The 23,596-nt window shown below is 51.7% G+C and overlaps 1 protein-coding gene across 2 annotated transcripts in view; it reads left to right on the top strand.

Annotated features, from left to right (window-relative positions):
- Positions 1-23,596, top strand: part of OGDH (oxoglutarate dehydrogenase) — a 74,423-nt gene that overhangs the window by 15,977 nt on the left and 34,850 nt on the right. Inside the window, exons 3-4 of one of the 2 annotated variants that reach the window (XM_060107612.1) lie at positions 13,540-13,731; positions 15,505-15,607. In XM_060107612.1, coding sequence (XP_059963595.1) covers positions 13,540-13,731; positions 15,505-15,607 — 295 coding nt within the window. Of the gene's footprint in view, positions 1-13,539; positions 13,732-15,504; positions 15,608-23,596 lie in introns of those variants that run through there. The other variant, XM_060107613.1, reaches the window with a different exon arrangement.

Raw genomic sequence — 23,596 nt, forward strand, 5'->3', positions numbered from 1 at the left:
TTGCGAGTTAACAAGGATCTAGGTCGGGGAACGTCCGTGTGTGAATGCCTGGTGTCGCGGGAATGGGTTGCAGTGGAGAGGCACACTGTGGCTCTGTGGTGCAGAGCTCTGGAAAGTGGGGCTGAAAGCATCACAGTGGCTGTTACCATTATTAGTATTTGTATTAATATCGTTATCGTTATTGCTTAAAAAATTGTTTAAAAGACTTATCCTGTAGAGCAGTTTTAGGTTTATAGCAAAATTGAGGGGAAGGTACAGAGATTTGCCATGTACTCCCTGCCCCCCACATGCAGTCTCCCCGCCATCAACATCCCCCACCAGAGTTACAACATTTGTGATAATTGATGAACCTACATTGACGTGTCATCATCACCCAAAGCCCATAGTCTACATTAGGGTTCACTTTTGGTGGCGTGCGTTCTGTGGTTTTGGACAAATACATAATGCCATGTATCACCATTATAGTATCATAGAGAGTATTTTCACTGCCCTAAAAATGCTCTGTGCTCCGCTTATTCTTTTTTTTTTTTTTTTTTTTTTTTGCGGTACTCGGGCCTCTCACTGTTGTGGCCTCTCCCATTGCGGAGCACAGGCTCCGGATGCGCAGGCTCAGCGGCCATGGCTCACGGGCCCAGCCGCTCTGCGGCATGTGGTATCTTCCTGGACCGGGGCACGAACCCGTGTCCCCTGCATCGGCAGGCGGACTCTCAACCACTGTGCCACCAGGGAAGCCCGCTCCACCTATTCTTGAAAAGGATTTTTATCACATGGTGTCAAAGAAGGTAACACTTGGGGGTTCTTAGGCTTCATGGGAGGGTCACCATGTCCATCTGTCCCAGGGATGAGGACAGCACAGTGAGAGGACTACTGACAGGCACAGAGGCAGCCTGCTGAGGAAGAATGCAGAGTGAGGATTGGGTCCCTGGGCTCCGCAGGTCAGAGCAAGCATCTCTTTAGCACCTCTTTGAGAGATTCTGTGGGGGATATGGGTAAAGGATCTCAAAAAAGGACTTTTCAGTTTAATACGAGAATACATGCAGGTTGGCGTCTTTGGGCCAGATTTTATGTGCTGGTTTCTGTTGTCAGGATTCTCCAGGGGACACAGCGTCTCCTTGAGGGAGAGGGACAGGATGGTGTAAATCAGTGGACATTTACAATGGCAGTGTCCCTCCGCGGCCATCCCAGCAAAGTGGACTTGATCACCTCTCCAAGTTGAATTAGGCTAAATACCTATTGTATGCTCATTTTTTGAGGGACAGGATCCAGAGCTTTCATCAGATTTTCAGAGGCATTTGTGACCCACGGAAGGCCTTGGAAATCGTTGGCTTTATTAAGAATGCTTTGTTTGTGCTCTGTGTTAGAAAAAATAGTTTAGGGAGAAATAAAGAAAATTAGGTTTTAAGATTTAGATTGATCATCTTTTTGATCTCTCATTTCTGCATCAGATAAGGGATGTCAAATTCCTTGTCCTGAGAGTTGGTTCCGTCATCATTCTCTTCCCTCCCTTTGCAGAGGGCTTATGAGGAACTGCTAGGACTGAATTTTTTTGTGTCCAGCAGAAACAGCACAAATTTAGCATCTCCCCCTCCCTGCCCTTCTATGCTCTGCTTTCCTATTATTTTTTAAACTTTTTATGATGTTTTCAAACATACAATAGGAGTGTCCATTACAAATTGACACTTAGCATCTACCTCTACAAGGATCAGATTATGAGCTCTGCAGCTGCTGACCTCCAACACCCCCTGAAAGGAGTTCAGGGGGTGGAGATCAGGAATGAAGCACTCTGTGCTCTGGGAAAAGCTGGGAGAACAGGTCTTCAGATAGATATTTTCAGGAGAAGATTTTATGAGCCCAATTCTGTCATCTCCCTGTATCTAGAGAAGCACTAAAATCCTTCATGGTGCCGTCTGCTCCTCGAGACTAGCAGAAACCTTCTGCAAAAACTCTGTGCTCGATCGCATGGACTCCCCCTTCACCAAAATCACAAATACACTGACCTTCCCCCACACCTCTTTAGAGCAGTTTCTCAGAGCTATCTGAAGTGCTGTCTCCTGAGCTCTAGTCCTCATTTTGCCCCAAATAAAACTTAACTCACAACTCTCACGTTGTGCTTTTTTTTTCTTCCCCCAGTTGACAGGAGTGTGAAATGAACCTCTGTGAGGAGACCCATCACGCAACTTCAGTAGCCCTCTGCAGTTTGCCAGTCTTTAAAAATCTATTCCTTCCCCACTTACTTTCTGTCATAAATGTATCTGAGTGTCTCTGTCAAGGGAATGGTTTCTTCACCACACCTAACAAAATTAACAAGATACTTCTCTAATACTATAATCTCATTCTCAGTCTACATTCAGCTGTTTGTGATTATCTTAAAGCTGCCCTTTCACGTTTGACTTTATAATTTACTTTATAATTTTGTCGTATCCCTATTTTTAAAGAAAACTTTTAGGGCTTCCCTGGTGGCGCAGTGGTTGAGAGTCCGCCTGCCGATGCAGGGGACACGGGTTCGTGCCCCAGTCCGGGAAGATCCCACATGCTGCGGAGCGGCTGGGCCCGTGAGCCGTGGCCGCTGAGCCTGTGCGTCCGGAGCCTGTGCTCCGCAACGGGAGGGGCTGCAGCGGTGAGAGGCCCGCGTACAGCAAAAAAAAAAAACTTTTATTTCTAAATGTTTAATGGTGAATGTTATGTTTGTGGTAGAGTAATCAAGCAGTTCAGGGGTGCAAGCCCCCAAGCGCTCCCCGTGCATCTGCGCCCAGTTACCTGGCCGGCCCAGGGTCTGCCTTTGCACCCTGTCTCGCCGTCCCTCTGCTCTTCGTCCCTTGGCGTGGTCCTCTCCTAGACAGCCATCTCTTCCCCATCATTCTCTCTGGTCCGGCCTCTGCGCTCCAGTCTTAAACACCTTGTCAAGTGTAACTCGCCCCTTGCCCCCCCTAGGACCGTCAGCCAAGGCCTGTTCTGTCAGCATGCGAAGCCCTCCCTCATTAAGCTCTTGGCCATGTTGGGGACGAGTCAGATGGTGGCATCTTATTTTTATTTATGTCTTAAAAACAGAGTCAAAGCCAGATTGCCCTTCTTAGTGTTTCATACAGACAGGTAATTGAGAGTTGGCTGAGCCCTCACCTGGCCCCTCCTGTGCAGCAGAGACAGGTGCCCGCCCTCACCTCCACCCCCGCCACAGTCACAGCGTGGTGTCAGCCCTGCGGGGAGGACCCAGGGTCGGGCCCTGTGCCCTCTCCACCCTGTGGTGCCCTTTGTGCCCCTGCTCACTGGGCCACCACGGCCATGCTTGGTGCATCGGAGCTTACTTCCCCTGCCTGGGCCTTCTGAGTGACCTCTGCCCACTTCCTAAAAGCCTGTCTTCCTCGTCTTGCTGACTGCGTCCATTTCCTCCTGCCTTCTGCGGGCCAGCTCACACGTGTAGTAACAGCTCTCTGGTCCAGTGTGGTCACCACAAGAGCTCTGTGTGGCGCACTCTCGGTCCCACCTCTCTGTGCTCGGCCATGCCACCCTTCTGGGCTGGGCACTTCTGCTTCTTCCTTCCATGCTCATGAAACACAGTGCTGTTATTTTCTGTAATTGATCCAGACAAGCAGAGCAGAAACAGACACACGTCGTCCCCAGTATGGGGTGGCACCGTTCCTTTTCATTCTGCAGCTTTGAAACTGCCTTGGCTGCACTTTAAAAACTCAGCCGCGGTTCGCCCTAGTTCTTTGCCGGCCTTGGGGAAAAGCACACATGTGGTATACTTCATGGGCTTTCAGTGATCGAGGCTGTTAAACCTCACTTTGAAGTTCCCCCTCCATACTCAGCTTCCTAAATCAGGATGAATCTCAACCCTGGTGACCTTTTGTGTTAAATCGACTAAACCAACTAAGAGCACCTTCTCTAACTTCAGTGTAGTATTTTACTCTTAAAGGATTTGTGTTTATACCGTCAGGGACATAAAATTGACACCTTTGGAAAGTGTAAGGGTCCTGAAGCAGTGCCTTCACCTTATGTGTGTAGCAGTTCGCAGCTCGTGACAGTTTTATTGGAGGACTGAGTCGACTGGCTGCCAGGAGGTATGAGTGTGCAGGGCCCGCTAGCTCGCGGGCCCGTGGGGACTTCAGTAAGCCGAGCACAGTTAGAATACAGAGTAAACCCCACCGGCTTCTGCAGGGACACGCCAGTTGTTCTGAGTTTTGAAGGGTAAGGAAGGGGCCTGGCCAGGGACAGGGTGGCTGTACCCAGAAGAGGCACGTGTGAAGGCAGAGGGCTGCAGGGGCCCGGGAAGGGTCGGGGGGCACTCAGCGAGCACTTACAGAAGCTCTTGGGAGGCTCGGTGCCAGGAGCCCAAGGCAGCAAAGCGAAGACCAGCAGTTTGAGCTGCGACATACGTGGAGAGGCCCCGAGATCAAGCCGAAGGGTGTTGGCTTAGTTTGTGAAACGCTGTGGGAGTGTGGACCCCTGAGCAGTTGGCAGAAAGTGAGGGTGTCAGGCACTGATGGAGAGCTAACTAAGCCTGCGGTGGCCGGAGGGCGGGCTGGGAGTAAAGGCGTGCTGCATCTTTGGGAGCATGATTTTTTAATGACTATCCTTTTGTACTGTATTTTAAGCAAGAATCGTGGGGTTTTATTTTTTTATTTTTTTTTAATTTTTTTTTTTTTTTTTGCGGTATGCGGGCCTCTCACTGTTGTGGCCTCTCCCGTTGCGGAGCACAGGCTCCGGACGCGCAGGCTAGCGGCCATGGCTCACGGGCCCAGCCGCTCCGCGGCATATGGGATCCTCCCAGACCGGGGCACGAACCCGTATCCCCTGCGTCGGCAGGCGGACTCTCAACCACTTGCGCCACCAGGGAGGCCCATGGGTTTTTAAATGTCAGTGATAACCGGAGAGAGAGATCCAGAGCGACCTCAAGGGGAAGGTGGACACCAAGAGCAAGAAAGGAGCGAGTCAACCTCGGGGCCGTGGCAGCTCCTTTTTTTTTTTTTTTTTGGTCGCACCAGGTTTTAGTTGTGGCAGGTGGACTCTTTAGTTGTGGCATGTGAACTCTTAGTTGTGGCATGCATGTGGGATCTGGTTCCCTGACCAGGGATTGAACCCCGGCCCCCTGCGTTGGGATCGCAGAGTCTTATCCACTGCACCACTGGGGAAGTCCCTGGGGCAGCTCTTGAGAAGGGCGCAGCGAGCTCTGCCCCAGCCGCCTGCCTGGCGCCTCCTCTCTGGGGAAAGAAAGGAGCGCGTTGTCAGCCGGAGGTGTTCTTTGGGGCCTTTCCCAGAAAGGGGCTGTGGTGGTGATCACATTGTCAGCCCAGAGCCTCTAGGCCACTCACTCCCCGACTCCGCCTGTGCCAGACCCCCACGAGGGGTCTGAAGGTCTGCTGGGCTCTGGGCTCTGCCGCCCGTGGGCAGGTTGTGAGTTTAGGGCCTTCTCTCTTAAGTGGTCTCGACTCGCAGAGCCAGAATTCTCTCGGAGCCTGAGGCTTGGCTCAGCTGGGCTAGGTCCTCCAGGTGGGGCCATCCACTAGGCGCATGGGGACCAGATGCCCACTGTGGTCCCGCACAGCCACCCTTGAGAGTTGCAATTCTCGGTTGACAGAATGCACTGTTGGGTGCGGACAGCCAGACAGAGGGCAAGGGCTCTCACTTCGTGAGGAATGCCAGAAAAACTGTGCATGAGAGCCGTCACAGGCGTCCTGCATGTAATATTTTCATGCAGTAAAAGTCTGGTTTCTATGAGCGTTTGTGTAATAAACCACCCCAAAACTTGGCAACTCGAAACACCACCAGTGAAGTCTTTCTCATGGTTCCCAGCTTCCATGTAGCTGAGGTTTGGCCAGGCTGCAGCCCCGCAAAGGACCCCCTCACATCTGGTGCTTGGTGCTAGCTACCCAGCAGGCCCTGCCATCAGCCAGGGGACCAGAGAGACTCCCTCACAAGTCCTCAGTGTAGCTCCAGGAGGAGAAGGGAGGAGAGGCTGCAGGCGTTGGATGCCCCACCCAGAACTCACACTGCCGCTCCCACCCATGGCCTTGGTCAAAGCAAGTATCAGGCCAGCCCCCAAGGGCTCACCTCCAGTGGAGGAGCCACATGGCCACTTCAGGGGGCCTTTTGTGGACCTGGGAGGACGTGTGGCCACTGGGCAGCCTACCACAGTCCTTTCTATAATGATCTGATGGGCCCACTGCCTTTAGTCTAGGGCAGAAACCCAGGGCGTATCATTCCTCTATCAGTAGATTCCTTAGAGCAGAGCTGAGGCAGCTTTTCTTTGCTAATCTCGTGTGTTTATTGACATTTTACCTGCACACCCATACAGAGAGAAGACAGTAGAACTTGTCTGGAGATGTTCTCTCACCTGTACTACACTGTGCTTTAAAAATAACAGCATCGCTCTAATCGAGCACAATTCATTTGGCGTCTCTGGCTGAGGCATCCCCAAGCAGAACGCCCAAGTTTAACTGCTCCCAGTATAAATAGGTCTGTGGTGACAGGTCAGGCAGGCCCAGATCCTGGTGCCTCCTAGACGTGGTGGTGGGCAGTGAGCTGGGTCGGGACATGGCCCCGCCCGTCCTCAGCTGGGGACAGTTTGAGCAAGGCCCTGCCTGTGGTTGGAGGGGTCTGCAGCCCAGCACTATGCATGTCTTTCGAGACTGCCTAGCCCTGAAGCAGGAACCTTTTGTGCAGGGCTGTGGCTGTCCACCACGGGTCTTCTCGCCCCCTCACCCCGGGCATTGTCTCGTCGGGACATTTGGACAGTCCCACACGGTGTTTTCAGGAAAGGCATGGAGCCCAGCAGTTGGCACAGACAGGGCACACCAGGAGGGTTGTAGACACTGCCCTATGCAGGCTTCTCATACACAGCACAGACATGAATCACTCAGCTCCACGCCATAGCTGGGCTGGTGTGCACAGAAAGCTAGGCGCTTAGGAAATAACTGCAGAATTTGCCAGCACACTTTCTAAGCTGGAAGAGCCCCTGTGCAGGGTGAGTAGGGAGACGTGCAGCCTCGGAGCAGTGCCAGCTCCCTCCAGGGCACTGGGGTCCTTGAGGAGCAGCACCTCCTCAACGACAGCTGGCGCTGTCGGCCGCGAGTCACAGGTGACCATCCTTGGCTCAGGGAGCTGTTGCCTGTCCATTTATTTGACTGAATTAGCCTGAACCCGCCAAACCCTTGTTTGGCCATGCATGTGTTTTCCTTGGTCACTTGTCCCCTTGAGTTTCACGTTTGTGGCAGTTAAAAAGCATTGTCAGTATCAGAACCTAATGATACGGTTGTTTGTGACTGGCATCTGGCGTCCAGCCCCGGCAGTCATTAGTTTATCAACTGTGATGGCCTTTGAGCCTGGGGTTTGGTCCATTCAAGAGGTGGCCAGAGGCTGCCCCACCCCCTCCCCCGCGTGGTGTTTTGCATCAGGGTCCTTGGCAGGGCGCCCAGCAGAGGGTGGTGGTGGCTGCTAGCAGGTGACATCATGTTCTAGACCAGGGTGCATAATGCGGGTGGGTGGGGTTTGGTCCATAGCTGAGGTGGAGACAAGACAGCAGGGCATCTGAAGGGGACTTCGGACGAGAGAAAGTGGTCTGGCCAGTCCAGAACCCAGAGTCATAGAACTGAGCAGCTAGAATAAGCATGAGTAACCCTAGGGTTAAGCTGTGATCATCAGCTTCTTGAACAAATATGAGTATACCTACAGGTGCTTTTTTTTTTTTTTTTTTTTTTTTGCGGTACGCGGGCCTCTCACTGTTGTGGCCTCTCCCGTTGCGGAGCACAGGCTCCGGACGCGCAGGCTCAGCGGCCATGGCTCACGGGCCCAGCCGCTCCGCGGCACGTGGGATCTTCCCGGACCGGGGCACGAACCCGTGTCCCCTGCATCGGCAGGCGGACTCTCAACCACTGCGCCACCGGGGAAGCCCTACTACAGGTGCTTTTTAAGGTGTAAAAAGCTACACAAGTATAGGGGTGTCCTAAGTAACTGCTCCCTACTTTTATAGGCAAGGAGTGAGGCACAGAGAGCTGAAGCGACTTCCCTGGCCCTTGCCCAGCCTGTGGGGGTCAGGACTGGGGCTCCCAACCCCCAGGAGCAGGCAGGCAGCAGGCAGGCCCACTCTGGTGAGCTCAGCCTGTGCGTGGCCCTGGTAGGTCACAACGATTGTATCTGACACACATCAGGGGACTTTGAGACGGGGTGGGGAAGGGCGCTTGGTAGCAGGTTTGCGACCCCTCCAAAGCCAAACCCTTCGTGAATAAGTCTCTGTCACGACCTTCACAGTCAGGAACTTGGCCCTGAGACTCTTGCGATCTGCTGACAATCAACAGGGTAAAGTCTGCTTGCCTCACTGAACCACTGACACCCGCGTCCCCTGGTTAGCACTCCCACACCCACCGAGGTCAGCGCCTTATCTGAGATGAGGACTCTGGACGGTCCACGGTCTTACAGCTGTCACCGCACCCACTGCTGCACCTGACACCCTGCCTAGCACAGCACTTAGCACCACACCTGACACCATACCTAGGACCACGCCAGACCGAGCACCTGGCGTCCACCTCACATCACACCTAACACTGCATCTGATACCACCCCTAGAACCACAGCTAACACCCCCCCAGCACCACATTTGACATCCCAGGGAGCACAGCACCTAGCATCACACCTGACACCAGCCCTACCACTGCACCTGACATTGCATCTGACACCACACCCGTCAAGATGTCCGCCTTTGAAGGAGTCTGACCTGTCTGAACTGAACTCAGCAGGTGCGTTGAGCACTTACTATGTGCAAAGCACCGGACCAGCTTCCTTAGACGTTACAGAGGAGAAGGGATGTGTTTGCAGTTTTGAAGAGCTCCCTCTAACTGGGGAGAAGAGGGCTGGTGGCGGCAGGGAGAGCCCGTTGGGGCTGTGGGAAGTCTGGGAGGTGTATGGGGGAGCATAGGAGCTGATGGCTTTTGAAAACAGACCTTCATATACTACAGTTAAATGCTTTTAGTTATCTAAAATTAAATGTAAGAATTCTGGTTTCACTTCACCCAGAATGTTATACTTATTTGTACTTGAAATCTATCATGTTTTGGTTTAAGTCATTTCAGCAACAAGTTGATGACCTTAAACCCATTCATGGGAGGTGGGTGGCCGGCCTGCACCTCCGTTGATGGGCCAGGGCCGCTTGCCTCTATGGCACGGAGGCCGCGAAGCTCCACGTGCAGGGGGCATGTGGGACCGCACAGGCGTCCTCTTCTTGAAGTTTTCTCTTCATTTGGGAAAGGGCCCACTGACCAGTCACTTCAGCCTCGTGGTCACCTATCCCTGCAGCGGGTCTGCAGACACTTGGTTCTGGCAGCAGGGAAGCTGCTGCCGGGGAGAGAACCAGAACTGGCAGCAGGTAGACATACGGGTAAACAAAGCCTCAAGTTCAGATGTGTGCAAATGGGGGCTTCGATTATCAGAAGGGGAACCCTCTCCAGATAGTGACAGAGCCACAGTTTGAAGATGACGCGGGTCAGTGTGTGGAGAGGGGATGAGCGCCCCAGGCAGCAGGAGTGGGGGAGGTGCAGGCTACTACTGGAAGGCGGAAGCCAGTTCAGGTGTGGGGAGGGGAGGGGTGGAAGAGGCATCTTGGAGAAGATGCTGGAGGGAGAGAAGCTCGGCCTCTGAAGGGCGGTGAAACCTGCAAGCCAAAAAAAATGACCTTCATTTTCACAGCCTTTTTTTTTAAATCAACTTTTTTTTGAGGTCTGACTTACATGAAAATTTACCAGTTTTAAGCTGCGGTGCGAGGGTTTTGCAAAGTGTATGCCGCCAGGAACTTTCTGTCACCCCCGTGTGCAAACTGATCGCATGTGGTGGAAGGGGGCTTGCTGTATGTTGGGATGGGCTCCTTGGCCGGGCCGTCATCTGAGTGCAGGTACCCACACCTGCCCAGAGCGTGCAGGGGAGGGCCTACCGGAGCTGCAGGGAAACTGAGCTGCGGTGTGCGCAGCGGGGGTGAATTACGGGACAGGAGGAAGCTGCATTCCTGGCATATTCTTTCCCAGTGGTTCCCAGCTCTCTGCAATACTGGTAGGAACCAGTTTTTTCTGACCGCCTCCAGCTTGAGCAGAATTTCAGTCTGTGTTGCTGTCCTCAGCCAATTGAAAATCACCTGGAGTTTTATCCCAAGCACAAAAGAAGGTCAGAGAGAGGAGGCCCGATGACTGCGATTTCCCTCCCCACCCCACCGCCAGCCAGGGACCTGGCCCGCGCCCGCGCCCTCTGGGTGTCAGCCCTGGAAATCCTTTGATTTTATTGTTTGCTGGCTTTGGCAAGGGTAAGCCAGCCTGAGAGATGCTGTTTATGTAAGGGTTGCTCTGTCTTACTTAACCTGTTATCCCTGCCTGATGACCACTCTGTGTCAATCCTGCCTGCCTGAACCTCTCCCCAGGAGGCTGTAGTTGGCATTCCAGGTGCTTGGCACATCAGTGTGGTAACTACTCCTACCTCTGTGGCTGCCACTAGTGTTCTTGTTATTCAAAGCTGATTTTTCTAAAGAGAGGTGAACTTGTGTTTTTTGCGATGCCTTTTGGCTCTGGGTCTGTCAGCAGCTGGTGCCCATCAGGGTGAGGGGTCGGCGTGCAGCCAGGGGACCCCCTCAATCCAAGGTCTCGTCGTTGGGCGACAGCCGCTGCATTTCTACACATTTCTTCATGAGTTCTGTGGGGAAGAAGACAGTGTTTAAGGCTTGAAGAAAGTTGGGATCCTGTGTGCTGCTCTCCAGAGACTACTTGGTTTCAGGGTCATGCCCTGGCCTTCAGCCCCAGGGTATGTGTCCAGAGCAGGACTTGGCGTGGACACACGTAAGGGTGGGGACGCCAGTGCTAGAGCCCGCTGGGGGCAAAGCAGAAACTAGATCAGGTTTTACAAGGCAGGAACAGCGTGCTGCTGGTTCTTGCCGTGCAGGGCTGGGCTGACTCCTGCCGCATCCCTTGCCCTATCAGCGGGGCTCCTTTTAGTCCAGGCCCTCGGTTACTGGAGGTATGGGTGGGGGCCAGGGAGAGTCCTGGGCCAGAGCTGCTCCCAGAATGCGTGGAGCTTGCATGGCCTGCTGTACAAGCTCACAGAGTCAGAAATGTTTGGGGTGTCCAGCGTGTCTGCTCCTTAGGCCTTTGTAAGGAACCAGGTGGTGCCGAGCTTGGGGCAGCCTTACCTTGCCCAAGGCTGCTGATACTGAGGCATCCTCTCCTTTCTCTCACAAGAGTAAGTCAGTTGCTTTCTCTGGTGGGCATACTGCTTTTACCCCCGTTAGAGGACTCAGAGGGAGAGAATGGTCTTGGTGTTCCAAGCCCTGGATGTAGCTTGCCCCTGGTTGTCAGGTCACGTGATGCGAGGTACTCTGCAGTCGGTGTTACGGCCTTTGCCAAAAGAGAACCCCAGAGCTCCCTTCTACCATCCGCTGACATGCTAAAAATTAACCAGAAAGGTAAAGACAGTAAAACCTTGAATAGTGAGATACGTTAAAACATTTAAAAATGGTTATTGAGACAGAATTCACATGTAAAAATTGTACAATTCTGGTCTTTAGTATATTCACCGTGTTGTACTATCATCTCCCTAATAGTTTGATTTTTTTAATTAATCTTTTTGAATACGAAAGGACTATGTTCTTATTGTAGAACGATATAAACATTCTGGAAAGCTCCCCTCAGAAACACTTTTAGTGAGAGGCCGGGCTGCCCTGTGTGATGCTCCAGGCCTGTGCACATCCCAGGGGTTCGTGACTGGCGGCAGCATGCAGCCCTCCCTCGGACTGTCCAAGTCAGTACGTCTACATGTCATAAAGAGCCTGCCTGAAAAAGCCAGAAGACTTTCAGGCTTCAGGACCAGTCTCAAGGTTTCTGCCCAGACATAGATAGACCCATTCGATATCTGCCCAAGCTCCCAGACGAGCCCATCTGGACAACATCTTGGTAGCACTTAACTGGGAGGGCGAACAAAAATCTAGTGAAGTTTCTCCTCTCCAGATTTTTCAAGAAGTCTAACCAGAGTTTATTGACAGTGTTTAAGACAATGTTTTCACGTTTCTAAACTCTCTGAGTTTTAATATATATATTTTTGGCAATGGAATTTTATTCTTAGTTTCTCTGACCTCTAAAATTTTATTTTAAGCTTCACGTCTTTGTATGAGATAAACTATTGTAGTTCACAGTGTCTATGCAGATTATAAGTTGAATCAGGGAATTCCCTGGCGCTCCAGTGGTTAGGACTCCGAACTTCCACTGCAGGGGGCACAGTTTCAATCCCCGGTCAGGAAACTAAGATCCCACAAGCCGCACAACATGGGCAAAAAAAAAGAAAAGAAAAAATTGAATCAAATACAAAATAGCCAAAAATAATAGGCAGAGGAGTTAGTTCACATTAGCACAAAGGAGGTTGAAACCAGTAGTAATACCAGTTACTACCAGTAATGCCAACTGCCTACCAGATTGTGTGCTAAATGCCTTTAGTCTTTACAAAAAAAAAAACCCATGAAGAATATATAGATTTTTTTTGTCCTCATCTTACGGATGAAAAAACTGAGCACAGAAATTTAGGTTATTTGCTAAGATCTCAGAGCTCAGATTTGAGGTTCTGCCTCTGACTGCACATCCTGAGCCCTTAGTGACAAGACTGTTTCTGTAGGGGCCAGTGGGGATGCTTCAGGCTTCACAGGTCCGAGCTCCGGGCTGCCTCTTACATAAAGTCCCTGATTCTGTTTGGGGTTTTTTGGGTTTTGTTTTTAACATTTATTTACTTATTTGGTTGCACCAGGTCTTAGTTGCAGCAGGTGGGCTCCTTAGTTGCGGCTTGCCGGCTCCTCGGCCACGGCGCATGGGCTCCTTAGTTGCGGCATGCAAACTCTCAGTTGCAGCATGCGTGTTGGGATCTAGTTCCCCAACCAGGGCTCAAACCTGGGCCCCCTGCATTGAGGGCATGGAGTCTTAGCCACTGTGCCACCAGGGAAGTCCCCCTGATTCTGTTTCGTGTCCGGAGAGAAAGCACAAGCAGGCAGGCCTGGGCTTCAAAAGCTGTGCCACACGTCTGGAGTCTGGAAAGCAGATCTAAATGCACTCAGTTCCCCTCAGGAGGCCCAGTTGGGGTTTGAGGGCCTGGGGCAGCTACAGCCCTACAGGCAGGAGGGCCACGAGCATTGGTCTCCGGATGACTAGGCAGGGAACAGATGGGGCAGGAAGGCCTCTGTTCACCTGCCTCCTGGGCTGCCTGCCATGGAAGCAGTTGGCAGCCGCAAGCCAGGCAGAGCTGCTCGGCCTTGGGCCTTGGGGGTCTTGGTGGGAGGGCATCTGCGTCGTAGGGTTGGGGTGAGGAGGCGCATCTGAGGGAATGATGGAAGCTGGGGCCCAGCCTCTGAGAGAGCCACCCTCTGGGGGCAGAAGCAGGCTGTCCAGAGTAGGAAGAAGTTGACCCAACCGGGCTACTGGTAGATGGGCATAATTGAGGCTTACCTGCCAAGAGCAGTTCTCTTTTTGGCTAAAAATGACTCCTAGGCCTTAGGGGAGCAGCGGAGTGACATGTGTGTTCCTTCTTTGTCTTCAGTCGTGGGACATTTTTTTCCGAAACACCAACGCCGGAGCGCCCCCGGGCACCGCCTACCAGAGCCCACTCCCCCTGAGCCTGGGCTCCCTGTCAGCTGTGGCTGGAGCGCAGCCCCTGGTGGAGGTTCGGCCCAACGTGGACAAGCTGGTGGAGGATCACCTGGCAGTGCAGTCTCTCATCAGGGCCTACCAGGTAAGGTGGCAGCGGCCAGCCATCCGTGACAGGGTGCCCCGCTGACCCCGTGAGGGTTGTCGCTTAACTTTCACCGCCACCACACACTGGGCGCTCTCTCTCCCTGCTCTGGGCTGGAGGGAGGCCAAAATGACATATGACAAGAGGAAAGGAGCGCAGGCAGTCTCACCCTGTTTGAGCAGGTCCTCTGCCGTCTTTAGCACCTGCCCTTATTTCTCCCCATAGGTTGGCAAGAAGGATTTGTAAGCAGGGAAACGCAGTCAGTGCCCGGGCGTCAGGGGAAGTGCCGATCCCCAGGAGGGAGCAGGGACCGGGAGGCGTGTGCTGCTCCCCTTCTCAGTTGCTAGGGCCCAAACGCAATAAGAGAAGATGAACCTGTAGGGTTTGGGGACAGAAGCAGAGCCCATGGAAGCAGGGAGAGGCAGGTGAGGGGCAGCTGAGCCTGCAGAGGGGCCACCTCTCCAGGAGCATTCCGGTCAGTGGTCAGCCCCGTTGGAGGAGGCTCATGCAGAACCAAGGGCTCCCATGGCCTTTCTCAGAGCCCAGAAGCCCCTTCCAGGATATCCGCCTGGCGTGGAGAAGAGCCCAGAATTCAGACCTTACCACCTGGTCTGTGAGTAGTTCTCAGGAGGAAAGGAGGAGACATCGGGCCCGGGGGGGCCCTTCTGGGAGCTCCCAGGACCGGGGCTCCCCTGCTGCCTCTTCTGGCATTGCTGCAACGTAGCGGGGGTGTCACACCACAGAGTTCTCTCTCCTGGAAACGGCCGTATGGACCATTCCCCTCCGCCCGCGGGGCCAGTTGCCACAGGTGTCAGGACAGGTAGCACAGGGTGGGTCTGTCCTGTTGGAGCCTGGCAAGTCGGGCTCTCTCCCCAGGGCAAATGACGAGACGCACGCCGTTCACAGTGGGCGTTTCTGCAGAAAGAGGAACAGTTGGTGTGTGCTGACCACTGCCTGACTCATTCAGCCTCAGTCATTTCTGTTGGTCTTTAAGTGACTTCTCAGCAGCTGCTCCCCTTCCCAAATTGTTAGCAAGAAACAGTGGATAAAGTATCCAAGACTTAAAGAAACAAAATCGGAAGGGATTTTCCGTGTCTTTTTGCTTTTAAACGGTTCAGATCAGGCACTGAGGTCCCTGTTGTAGCTGTCTGCTGTTGTGCCCGCTGTGCCCTGAGCCACGCAGCAGGGCCACACCCACACCTTCCTTAGGGACTTCTGCGTGTACTAAGCTGGGTGGTCTTCGCACTGGAGCTAAAGTCCCCAGCATATCCCATTTCTGTTTATCCAGGAAAACTGTGTAAGGATCCCGAGAAATGGGTCCTTTTAGACTGCCAGGTTTATCAAAACCTGAGGATCTTATCCTCTTTTTATAAAAGTGCATTTATGTACAATAGTGCTTTAAAACAAACTATTGTAAGGCTTTTTACAAACTGACTTTGTTGTTTGGGTTCATTGGCGCTCTCAGGGAAAGGTTTGACCAAGTGCAACTTTTACCCCTCGCCACAGCCCACAGGACCTGCTTAATGACTGCTTGTATTATTGCTTCCAGGTCAGGGGTCACCACATTGCAAAACTTGATCCTCTCGGAATTAGTTGTGTAAATTTTGATGATGCTCCAGTAACTGTTTCTTCAAACGTGGGTGAGAATTAATCTGTAAACACTAATTTTAATGTAATTTTACTTTTTTTTTTTTTTTTTTTACCCCTTCCCTCTTTTTTTTCTCCTGTCCTTTTGTGTGTGTCCTTCCCTCTCCATCGCTGGCCCATTCGTAGATACGAGGGCACCATGTAGCACAGCTGGACCCCCTGGGAATTTTGGATGCTGATCTGGACTCCTCCGTGCCCGCTGATATTATCTCATCCACAGACAAACTTGGTGAGGGTCTGAGAGCGGCCAGCGCTGCGCTGCGTGGCTCCTCTCTCTGTGTCCCAGCCTGTGGCAGCCAGGACGTCCACAGGCGGAAGGGAAAGACTCTTAAGTTTCCTTCGTTCTGATCACTTGACATTTATGTCATGTAGCCTTAGTGTGTTTTGGGCAAGTTATTTTTATCTCAGCTTTTCAGCCAGATCGTATGAGCTCAATTGTCTGAGTCTCAAAATTGGAAAGTAAAATTTGGGGGCAGAAAAGTTTTGTGGCACAGAGAAAAAGATGACCCACCCAGGCAGGCGGGTCAGAAGATATTCCAGAGACCAGCTCGTCTGGCTTCGGTTTCCAGATCTCAGGGCAGTGCTGCCCCAGACCGGGCACTGCTCAGGCCCCTTGTCACACACTGCCTGCTCTGAAGCATGGTGTGGTCTGCCTTTGACAGGGCGAATTCCAGAGCAGGTGGTGCAGTTTGGGTGTCTCGAGTCTCAAATGCCGGTGATCATACTGAGGAAACTTTGGAAGGCGTCCCCGCGTGCAGGGAGGCGCACGCGGTGCGCAGGCGCTTGTAGTCCCGCTCACCGGGCCCCCTCTGTCTTGAGCAGAGGGGCGTGGCTGGGCTCACACCTGCGGTTGCTTTCTCAAGTTAACCTGCTCTTAAGTCACCGTGCTGCTAACCTGTGCTACAGAAATGACGACGTGACTAATTTTTAAATGGCCAGGTTGTTTTCGAGAAACACTGTGCATGCTAATAAAACTGATGATTACCTTCCTGCCTAACGCTGCTCTTTGGGAGGGGATGAAATTGCCTCCTGAATAACAGTCACTAACGCTTTGTGGTGCCCACATGCCCTTAGAGGCGTGTCCGAGTTGTGACGGGGTGGGGGGGTCAGGCGCTAGTTGGGTCAGGCTCTAGTTAGGTAAGTCTGGATTTCAAACAGTGTTGGCCCCGGGATCGCTGTTAGAGGTTTGTCTCTGCTCTGTCTTCATTTCAGAAACACTCCGAGGTAATACAGGGTGTCCTCTACTTTGTACCTGCACTTTAGCAGTTTTTGGAAGAAAGATTAGAGAAGCCCTCCTGAATATGATTAAATAGGGCCAGTTCAGATTGTCGGTAGGACGTGAGCTTAATCCTGCTACTTTATTGAGTGGTGACAACTGTGCACCCCAGAAGTGAGCTTCACTTTGCAGTGTCCCCCAGGACACTTGGAGCTCCTTTCCTCTTCCTCACCACTTAGTCCCCGCAGCACCCAGGCCCGACCCAACCTGTGCTCACCAGCGCTGAAGCCCCCTCAGCACCGTGAGTCCCCTACAGGTACAGGGCAGAGCAGCCCCCCTACGTGAGAGGCCTGCGAGCCCCAGGGCACCAGCTGCCTGATGAGAGCTCAAGGCCCTGTGCCCTGGAGCTGTCTCTCCAGAAAAGGATCACTGCAGAGCCAGCCCGGCACAGGCCACAGAGGCTGGTGTTCCCATGCACAGTCAAGCATTTAAACAAGAAAGGCACAGGGGAGGTGGGGTCTCCTTCTCCCGTCTGAAACTGCATCTCCCCTGTTCCTTGTGCCATCCCTGGTTGCTAGTTTCTTGGTATCAAAACAGACCTTTTTCGGCGGTTCCCAGCTCATCAGCACTGCCTGGGGAGCCTGGAGCTCTTCTCTGTCCCACGCGAGACTGGTCAGGGTGGGATGGTGCCCGCCACAGCCCACAGGCACAGGCGGAGCTTTCTTGGAAGTGCCCCCCAGGCCATCCCAGCCTAGGAGTCTGTGAAGGGTGGGAGCCCCCAGGCCTGTTGATGCTGCCTGGCTGCTCAGTTCACAGCTCTCATCAGGGGCAGGGGCAGAGGCAGGACCTCTGTCCTTCTTTCTAGTTCTTTCTTGGCCATCTCGGCCTTGCCTTACATTCTACTCCGGAATAGTGCCCCGAGTGTGCCTCTGTGAGGTTCTGCGTCAGCGTGGTGAGGGTTATAAGCCAGAGACACAGAGGTGACCCAGAACTTCCTGAGCTCATTTGAGGAAGACTGGGCATCCTCCAGCTGGGAGCCCTTCAGAAACACCAGGAGAAAGTTGGGCAGCAGCCCCCTCCTGTGCAGGAGAAAAGGTCATTGCATCCTGAGAATTCAAAATAGTGTGACATAAAGGTCATGATCAATGGGATTAGTGTAGGAAGGTTAGTCTTGAACTATCTCACCCTTGACGTATGTAGGTCTTTATGAAAACAACTGGTCCAACGTGACTGCTCTGTTCAGGGACACTGGACAGTCCCTAGAGCACTTTCCTGCCCACCATCTTATCCGAGCCTCAGGGCCTGGGTTCGAGCCAGCTCCCTATGTGGAAGCCCGGCTCTGCCAGGACTAGCTGTGTGCCTCTGTCTCTGTCTCCTCATCTGTTAGGTTGTTTCAGAATTAAATAAACTCCTTAGAATAGTGCCTGGAGCTTACTAAGCTCCATGAAGGTGTGAGCTACTGTGATTATTAACAATCTTTTGAGATAAGTAGCTGCTGGTCTCTCTGGTAAAGATATATATTTAGAAACCAAGAAATGGAGCAAATAACCCAGAGTCGGTCCCACAGGAGTTGGTAGTCGTAAGGACTGGGCTGCAACCTGAGTGCTGAGGAAGCAGCGTAGCTCCGGTGCAGGGACCTGCCAAAGCCGGGGGGGGCGGTCAGCGTGGCCCACGTGTTGGTCTGGGGTAAGTGAGTGACTGCAGCGGTGTCCTGTGTTGCACAGAAGCCTTCCCCAAGCTTGCGTCCCACTCATATCACCTCTGAGCTGCTCTTCCTTTCTCCTGGTGGATGCGGCACGGTTTCTCCATCCTCTTGTGGGGAAGCCGAGGCCCAGGCGGTGATCACCCCCCCATGTATCTGAGCATTGTGCTGTGGCTGGAGCAGCACGAGGGCTGGAGGAGCAGCTGCGAGCCGTGGGTGACCTCAGGAAGCCGTTCCCAAGGGCAGCGCTAGCCAGTGCAGGTCTGCAGGGCGAGCGGGGCTGATGTCCCCTCAGAATTTTTTTAATAAGGTGGAAAATATAAAAAGTTGCCACTGAGTTCTTGCCCTTTTCTGACCAATTCTGAGAAGGTTGGGAAACGCTGGCCTAGGTTCCCTATGCTAACATCCTAGAAATACTCATGGCCCCTGCAGTCACGGGTAGAGAGAGTGTTAACAGGTAGACAGCAGACTTGGCCGACATGCTCCAGCTCCTGGATGGTCCCAGCATGTCAGGGTCACCATGAGACACGTGCACACAGAACATACTGTGAATGCAACAGAAATATCATTGAGATGGTGGGGTTATCGATTATTTTGATTAAAATTTAAAAATTAATGTTAGAACAGTTTCTCAGTTAGGTGTGGGTTATGTTCTAGAATTGTGCAGTGACTGCTTAGGAAAGGGGGGCCTTTTCCCAGGATGTGTTATGTTAGGAGCCAGGTTCCAGGTGTCCCCCAGAAGCGCATCTTGATTTATGTCGACCACACGTCTTGGGTGGAGGAGAGTTGAGCTCCAACCTGAGATGCCTGGGCACACATTCCATGTTCCTCCCTAGGGAGAGGTGGGAAGCTTCCAGATGGGATCAGGTTTCCTAGCGAGGCCTCTCCTGGTTGGCCCTAAAGAAGGGTCAGCATGCAGCTTTTGACAGCGAGTCCCTTGAGGTCGGGGTTGTTGCCACCTTAAGTAGAAACAAATCAACTCCAGACAGCCTGTGCGCTCTTTCCCCTCCAGGCTGCAGTCCTGCGCTGGCATCCAGTCCTTGCTTCGCTGGGGTGAGGACGGGGCTTGGGGCAGTCTTGTTTCTGGCCTCAGCAGAGCTGCCCTTGGCCGGGTGGGGACGTGGAGAAAGTTCTCATTAGCTCTTGCCCTCCATTTTCTCTTCTCTTCCAGGTGCAGCATTTGAGTTAGATTCCAGCTTAAAAATGCCATTGTCTGTGGTTTCTGTATAAATTCTATAGTATAACTATTCACAGTGACAAAAATGATTGAAATTTACTTAAATGTGAGACTTAAACATAATTAAAGAGCACTCAAAACAAATTCTGTAAATAAAAGGAAGGCGTGAAACTTCTGTTTACCATTAGTGTTTGCAGATTGTCAGTCTTAGGAAATGAACTTGAGTTAAATAGTTAAAAGGGCAATTCAAAAGTCCAAATTATGGCAACATTTTAGCTACTCCATGTCCAGCACAGCAGGACATGAAGTCTCCCCACCCTTCTGACCTTCCAGAGCGTTCTTTCTGGTTGAGTTTTGCCCCCTTGATGGCTGGGAAGAATGAACTAAAAATAGAGTTGAATTTTAATCTGCTTTCATAATTTCAGAACAATAGAGAGCAGTTTACTTAGCATTTATTGGCTGCTGTGTGCAGTGAGTGTGTGGTGCCACCAGACCACTGAGTGAAGAGTTGGGATCAGGTTCCCCAAGTGACTCAGGAGGGCAGGCCAAGCTAAGGTCATTGTGGGTACATCCCCCTGCAGAGGTGTCCTCCCTCCTGGATGCCCAGAAACTGGCAGACCAAGGCACATCCCTGCTTCTTGCCGGCTGTGCTTCGCTTAGAAACAACACGGCCAAATCTCAGCCGTTCTCTGTCTCTGCAGCAGAGCATGTTGTGCTCATCAAGAAGTAATTTTTTTTAATGTTTTAAAGTGCTCAGGTGCTGGGAATCCCTCGTGCTTTCTGTAAATGACAACCAGAATATCTATTCTCCTTCCACTCTCCTTCGGTTTGTGTCTTTTCTTTGTATTTTATTTTAAAAATATCCAAAAAGTGCAGATAAAAATAAAAGCATCCACATATCCAGTACCCAGAGTGAACAAATGTAAACATTTTACCATATTGCCTTTAGATTTTTTTTTTTCATTATTTTTTGGCTGCGTTGGGTCTTTGTTGCTGCGTGCAGTCTACTCTTCGTTGCGGTCCGTGGGCTTCTCATTGCGGTGTCTTCTCGTTGCAGAGCACAGGCTCTAGGTGCGTGGGCTTCAGTAGTTGTGGCACGTGGGCTCATTAGTTGTGGCTCACGGGCTCTAGAGCGCAGGCTCAGTATTCGTGGTGCACGGGCTTAGTTGCTCCGCGGCATGTGGGATCTTTCCGGACCAGGGCTCGAACCCGTATCCCGTGCATTGGCAGGCAGATTCTTAACCACTGCGCCACCAGGGAAGTCCCTAGATTTTTTTTAACAGATGCACGTTTGCAGTTCCCTTTGAGGCCGACGGCAGGTGGGGAGGTGGCGGAGGAGGTGGGGAGATAGTCCCACAGGCAACGCTTACGGCTCCTTGGCATGGTCCTATGTCTTGATTATGAGGATTGAAGGAAAAAAATGAAGAGTCTTCATCCTTGCCTTAAGCAAAGCATCCACGCTTTTGTGCAGGACCTGGACGTTCCATTGTCTTGAGAGCCGCTGGCTCCGAGGTCTTTGGTAGGTGCTGCCGTCCTCGAGGGCGAGGAGGAGAGCTTTACCCACTCAGAGCAGGCGTCTCCGTCCTCTCTGAGCCAGAGCTCTTGCCATCAGCGTCCAAGGATGCATTGGCTGGCCTTCCTCTCTACTCCCAGGGCAGGGAGCAGCCACAGTGCCAGTGACCATGCTCTGACCCCTCAGTCATCAGGCCCACCCTCCCAGGGAGCCAGCTTCAGGAGGTATTTTGTGTGTCCAGATCAACATCTTGATTTTCACTAGCGCCAGGCAAGCTTCCAGCTGTGGGGCAGGAGTGTGTGCAGCTGTGCACGTGTGTGGCTCTCAGCCTGTGTCCTCAGCAGCTGAGTTCCTCCATCCTGGTTCTACCTTCTCAAGAGGGGAGACCAAGGACCTACCTTCTACTCTTTAGAATCCAGCAGGAGCTTGAGGTTTTGGGTCTAGTCTGCTGCCTGATGCTCCAGTTCTGAGGAATGGGACTCAAAAATTAGGCTTTTTCATTTTCATTTCCCCAGTTTTTTCATCCCAAAGCAGTCTGGACTGGGTGGATTTGACTTCCCAGGAGAGCTCTGTGTCGGCCACTTGTTCAGGATGGGGAAGTGAGGAGGTCTCAGCTGCCACCACACGGTGGCTTCTTGCTCTCAGGGAGCGGCCTTTCCCTCCTTCAGATTCACCTTATTCCAGCTGTTCATGAACCGTTTCCATGTTTATCAAAGTAGCTCTCAGACCACATATCCGCCCTCCCTTGTTCTCCTTCAGTGTCTATGTCTGTGTGACAGTGTTTGTGCTACCTGTTCCTGCGGTAATGGTGTAGGGTTTTGGGTGTTTTGGGTTTTTGTAAACTAACTCTCACCTGTCTTTTTCCCTCTGCACTCACCCATGCTATCCCACTCTGCCTCTCAGATCTTGCAGTTTTCAAGGAACGACTTCGAATGCTAACAGTAGGAGGTATGAAAATAACAAGCCTTTAACTTTTCTGGAGCTGAGGACTTCATTTGAACAGGATGTGCGGCTTTCCCCAGCATGCAATTTGGGGAAAGTTGACACAACTGTGTCGAGTGTTTTGAAGTTTGTTAATTGTCTTGAGATATGTTTTTCCTGTCATATAGCTGTTATCCAACAGGTAGAGCTACTTAACCATGTCATATTAGCTTCTGTCCATTTGTGTTCTGAAGAGCATTTTCACCTCCACATGTGTCTCACCATCGCTTGGCTGGGCTTCCGTCTTTAGCGTAGGCTGTCTCTAGCTCCTGCTGCAGCCAGCGGGGGCCCGAGGCCACACTACATTCTGCACGTTGGCACATCGTTTCCTCCACATCCTGCACTGTGCCTTTGACTGGACTCTGGATTCTTTCAGATTCTGCTTCCGGGGCATTTTTTCCCTTTTGATCTTCCCATGTTTGAAGTACTGATAAAAAGTTAATGAAGTAAGGAATCCTTAATGACCCTTGGTTCTGGGCAGAGCACCTTTGAAGAATCCAGAGTGGGTGCCGGGGGTCATCTGCCTGCTGTCACTCACCCCAGTGGCCAGTCTTCCTTCCATGCCAGGTGTCACTCAGAAGTTCTCTTTTTCCTCCATCTTATAATGTCTGTGAGACTCTAGTTTTTTGTTTTTTTTTTTTTTTTCTTTTTGCGGTATGCGGGCCTCTCACTGTCGTGGCCTCTCCCGTTGCGGAGCACAGGCTCCGGACGCGCAGGCCCAGCGGCCATGGCTCACGGGCCCAGCCGCTCCGCGGCATATGGGATCCTCCCAGATCGGGGCACGAACCCGTATCCCCTGCATCGGCAGGCGGACTCTCAACCACTACGCCACCAGGGAGGCCCGAGACTCTAGTTTTGATTAAACTTTTCATTTTGAAATAATTGTATGCAGTTATGAAAAATAACAGAGACATCTCATATGCCTTTCAGCCAGTTCCCTCAGTGGTACCATCTTGTAAACCATAGTACATCACACCAGGATACTGGCACTGACAGCAGTCGAGCCACAGAGGTCTACATCACTCCAGCGGTCATTCCTGCTGCCCCTCTGTAGCCACACTTACTCCCCTTCTTCCCCACCCCCATGTTTGACCCCTGGCAACCACTGTTCTGTTCTCCATTTCTATAATTTTGTCATTTCAAGAATGTTTTGCAGATCACAATATGTAACATTTGGGATTGGCATTTTTCAATCAGCATGCTTTTCTAACACTAATTTTTTCCTTCTTAATTGCTGAGTAGCATTCCTTGCCATAGATGTCCCAGAATTGTTTTAACCATTTACTCACTGAAGGACCTTTGTGTTGTTTCTGTTCTTTGGTTAATCGGGTCTTTTACAGAGCAAAAGTTTTAAACTCTATAGTCCAGTGTATCAATTTTCCCTTTTGTGGATCATGTTTTGGGTATCAAGTTTAAGAACTCTTTTCTTAGCTCTAGATCCTGAAGATTTTCTCCTGTATTTTTCTAAAGGTTTTATAGTTTTGCCTTTAACATTTAACTCTGTGATCCATTTTGAGTTCATTTCTGTATAGGATATGAAGTTTAGATCAAGGTTTGTTTATTTTTGGCCTGTGGATGTCAATCACTCCAGCACCATTAACTGAAAAGTTTGTCTTTCTTATCATTGAA

The sequence above is a fragment of the Mesoplodon densirostris genome, chromosome 9 (assembly GCF_025265405.1).
Source record: "Mesoplodon densirostris isolate mMesDen1 chromosome 9, mMesDen1 primary haplotype, whole genome shotgun sequence".
In the NCBI taxonomy this organism is placed as follows: domain Eukaryota; kingdom Metazoa; phylum Chordata; class Mammalia; order Artiodactyla; family Ziphiidae; genus Mesoplodon; species Mesoplodon densirostris.